This window comes from Microtus ochrogaster, chromosome 21 (genome assembly GCF_000317375.1).
Source record: "Microtus ochrogaster isolate Prairie Vole_2 chromosome 21, MicOch1.0, whole genome shotgun sequence".
NCBI classification, from domain to species: domain Eukaryota; kingdom Metazoa; phylum Chordata; class Mammalia; order Rodentia; family Cricetidae; genus Microtus; species Microtus ochrogaster.
Window position 1 is genome coordinate 10,671,469 of NC_022022.1, and position 3,589 is coordinate 10,675,057.

Consider the following 3,589-nt stretch of genomic DNA (forward strand, 5'->3'; position numbering starts at 1 on the left):
AGACCAGGCTGGTCTCGAACTCACAGAGATCCGCCTGCCTCTGCCTCCCGAGTGCTGGGATTAAAGGCGTGCGCCACCACCGCCCGGTGAGGTGGAAATTTTGAATAAATAAATCAATAAATAAATAAATGAAGTGTTCTGACTGGTCTTCTAGAGGACCTAGGTTCAATTCCCAGCACCCACATGGTAGCTCACAACTGTCTGTAATTCCAGGTCCAGGGGGTCTTAGGTCAATGCATATAAAATAAAAGGTAAAAGTTTAAAAAAAGAAGAAGAAAAACAGAAAAAGGAAGGGGAATACAAGATGTTGGTTTAACCAGTTAGGACACATGCCACCATACCTGGCAATCTAAGTTCAATCCTCAGAACCTACATGATACAGGAGGAAGACTAACTCCCACAAGTTGTCCTCTGACCTACACACAGACACACATTCACACCCTAATAAGTGTAGAAAGGGGAGGAAGGAACCTTTCACTCTCATCAGCTTAAATGTGCTGAATGACCAGTAAAAGCATTCAATAATATTTAGCACAATATTATCTCTAATAGCTTTGAAGTGTATTATCTACTTCTATCTTGACCTTTTTTTCTCATTCTATGGCATATCAAAACTAAACAGTTTCAAAGTATTGTGTGTAAATACATTCTGATATATCACATCAAATTAACATCAATAATAGGACTTAAAATTTTAAACTCTTTGTATTAAATTAATGTCATTAAACTGGTTATTATCTAAAATAATTATTCCCTTAATCATCTTCATTATATTTTGTGGAATTTGTCCCATATTCATTCCTTTTTTTGGGGGGGAGGGATTTTCAAGACAGGGTTTCTCTTTAGCTTTGGTGCCTGTCCTGGAACTAGCTCTGTAGACCAGGCTGGTCTCGAACTCACAGAGATCCGCCTGTCTCTGCCTCCCGAGTGCTGGGATTAAAGGCATGCGCCACCATCGCCCGGCTTCCATATTCATTCCTAAAGCTGAACCGCAACTTTTATTAATGAAATTTCAAAGTCTTGTTCTCAAAATATCTGCCACATAAACAAAATAAACCCAGTTTACTTTGAACTAATATTCTATTTCCAACAATACTGTGCTAATATTTACTTGTGCCATATTTTTATCTTTTTCTTTTATTTTGCCTCAAATAATATTTACAATATTTATAATTCAAAACTTTATTATACCTGTAGTTCCTGAATGGCTTTTCGCTGGGCTTCAATTATCTTTCTATTTTCTTGCAATTTATTTTCTTTCTGCTTCAGTTCAGATTCTATGCTCACTTTCCACTTTTTGATCTTTTCAGCCTCTTTATACAGCTTTGAATACAGTCTGCTCATTGGCTCTGAATTCTACTTAAGTGAATTTACAAAAATTAATTAAGATTTTAATATAATCAACTACAATTACCTACCACAAATTCATATTAATGGCAACAAATTGTGTACTCAATTTTATACTCTAACAGGATTAGCTCTTTCATACTATCAAGACAGCATATGATACTTCACAAAATTACTGATTAAAATTAAAAAATGCTAAAGTTAAAAACAATTTAATCAATAAGAGAATTTGACTGGATAAAAGCTAAAATATATCACTCCAAAAGAAACATAAATGTTAACTGTCTTAAGATATTTGATTAGAGAAATAAAAAATTTAAGGATTAAGAGTGTGCTGTTTAGGAGCTGGAGAGATGAATTAGAAGTTAAGAGCACTGGCTGGGTTCAACTCCCAGCACCCACATGGCAGCTCACAATTGTCTAAAATCCCAGTTCCAGGGGATCTGACATCCTCACACAGACAAATGTGCACATAAGATAAAAATAAATAAAGAGTGTGATGTTTAAAATATGACAAAAATAGAAAGTTATTTGATATGTAATTTTCAATGAGCCTAAAGCTTTATTTAGATTTCTTGCCTTTTTTATCCACATCATATTATAAATGCCAGAGGAATTTGGGTTTTTCATTTAGGAGCTGGAGATCTAACTCAGGGCATCTCACATGCTAAGCTAATAACATAGCTCTACAATGGAGTTATCCTCAAGCTTCATTTAAAAAAATAAACTGATATTTGCTTATTGATAACCTGTTATCAAAATACAAACTGAATTCAATTTTTATTATTCTATGACACTATGAAGCTTAGCAATAGACATACAGCACTTATCAGGCTATTTAATTTCCATAAATTTAGAATATATGCTATAAGAATGATTTTATAACTCATATAAAAACTATGCTATATCCTACAAATAAATTTTTTAATACAACAAAGCATCCAGATAACAATTTCATTAAAAGATAATTTTTGTAAATGCTGGCCTTTTCACATATTACATCTGTCTCCACTCCTCTAGTCTTAACTTTTTTATTTAAAATTAAATTTCCCCAAAAGAACTAGTTTCTTTCATTCATGAAAATACAAAAGCTTCACACTTCAAATACTTTAAGAAGAAAAAAAATATCTGGATTGGGGATGCAGAGCAATTGCCTAAAATGTATGAGGCTGATTTAGTACCCAGAACCACCAAAAGAAAGATTTCAAAGGATATAGTTTAAAATATTAACCAAATATTAATACTTAAAAGGGTATATTCAAATGATAAATGAAATTCTAATAATAAGAAGGAAATATCTGACCTCAAAATCAGAGTCATTTGGTCCTTCCTGATAGTGGCAACTGCCAGAATTAGCAACCTAAAAGATTAATGTTTACTATAAGATTATATTTTTAGAGCTAATGACAGTTAAATACACAAGACCACATGACCAGTAAGTTGGCTCCATGAGTAATGGTACTGACCAATGATAACATGATTTGAGCCCTAGGCCTGCAAGTTGTTTTCTGATCCACACACATATTATATGCACATGCACACACAAATACATATACACATAAATAAATGTAATAAAAATTAAATGCACAACACTACTAATCCCACAAATACCAATTTTTTTCTTCTTCAAATAATCTAACAGACTGTATGTACACACTTTCACTAACCTGTTCAAGTATTGGCAAAATGCTAAGTTTTTGTAAAGCAGGATCTGCAAAAAATAAAACTGGTATTAAATACAAGAACATGTTTTATATTATTTTACCTAGTTGAATGTCAAGAATACCAATGTAATACTTACACTGTATTTTCAATAACTGGCAATGTATGTAACAAAATGTTTCTAGGAAATTTTATATATTGTTTGTCCAAACCTACCTGTACTGATGTCTTCCCGATTTTTTGAAAGACTGGACATGGCAAATGAAACACCAAAATCACTTTCTGTACATTTGTTGACAGTCTAGAAATACAAAGAAGTATTCTGTTCAATACCACTTTGATACCTAGCAGTGTAATACACAAATAGATAGTATCCATATCTACTTAAAGAAACCACTGTAAACCGGGTGGTGGTAGCGCACACCTTTAATACCAACACACAGGAGGCAGAGGCAGGCGGATCTCTGTGAGTTTGAAGCCAGCCTGGTCTACAAGAGCTAGTGCCAGAACAGCTAGTACTGTTACACAGAGAAAGAGAGAGAGAGAGAGAGAGAGAGAGAGAGAGAGAGAGAGAGAGAGA

At 33.6% G+C, this 3,589-nt stretch overlaps 1 protein-coding gene across 5 annotated transcripts in view; it reads right to left on the reverse strand.

Annotated features, from left to right (window-relative positions):
* Sycp1 (synaptonemal complex protein 1) overlaps positions 1-3,589 on the reverse strand; it is a 90,086-nt gene that overhangs the window by 84,681 nt on the left and 1,816 nt on the right. For 3 of the 5 annotated variants that reach the window (XM_013349881.2, XM_013349878.2, XM_013349879.1), the window contains exons 2-5: positions 3,226-3,310; positions 3,015-3,058; positions 2,651-2,707; positions 1,192-1,356 (exon numbers count right to left, since the gene is read on the reverse strand). In XM_013349881.2, coding sequence (XP_013205335.1) covers positions 1,192-1,356; positions 2,651-2,707; positions 3,015-3,058; positions 3,226-3,310 — 351 coding nt within the window. Of the gene's footprint in view, positions 1-1,191; positions 1,360-2,650; positions 2,708-3,014; positions 3,059-3,225; positions 3,311-3,589 lie in introns of all 5 variants that reach the window. The other 2 variants (XM_026784118.1, XM_013349880.2) reach the window with 2 other exon arrangements.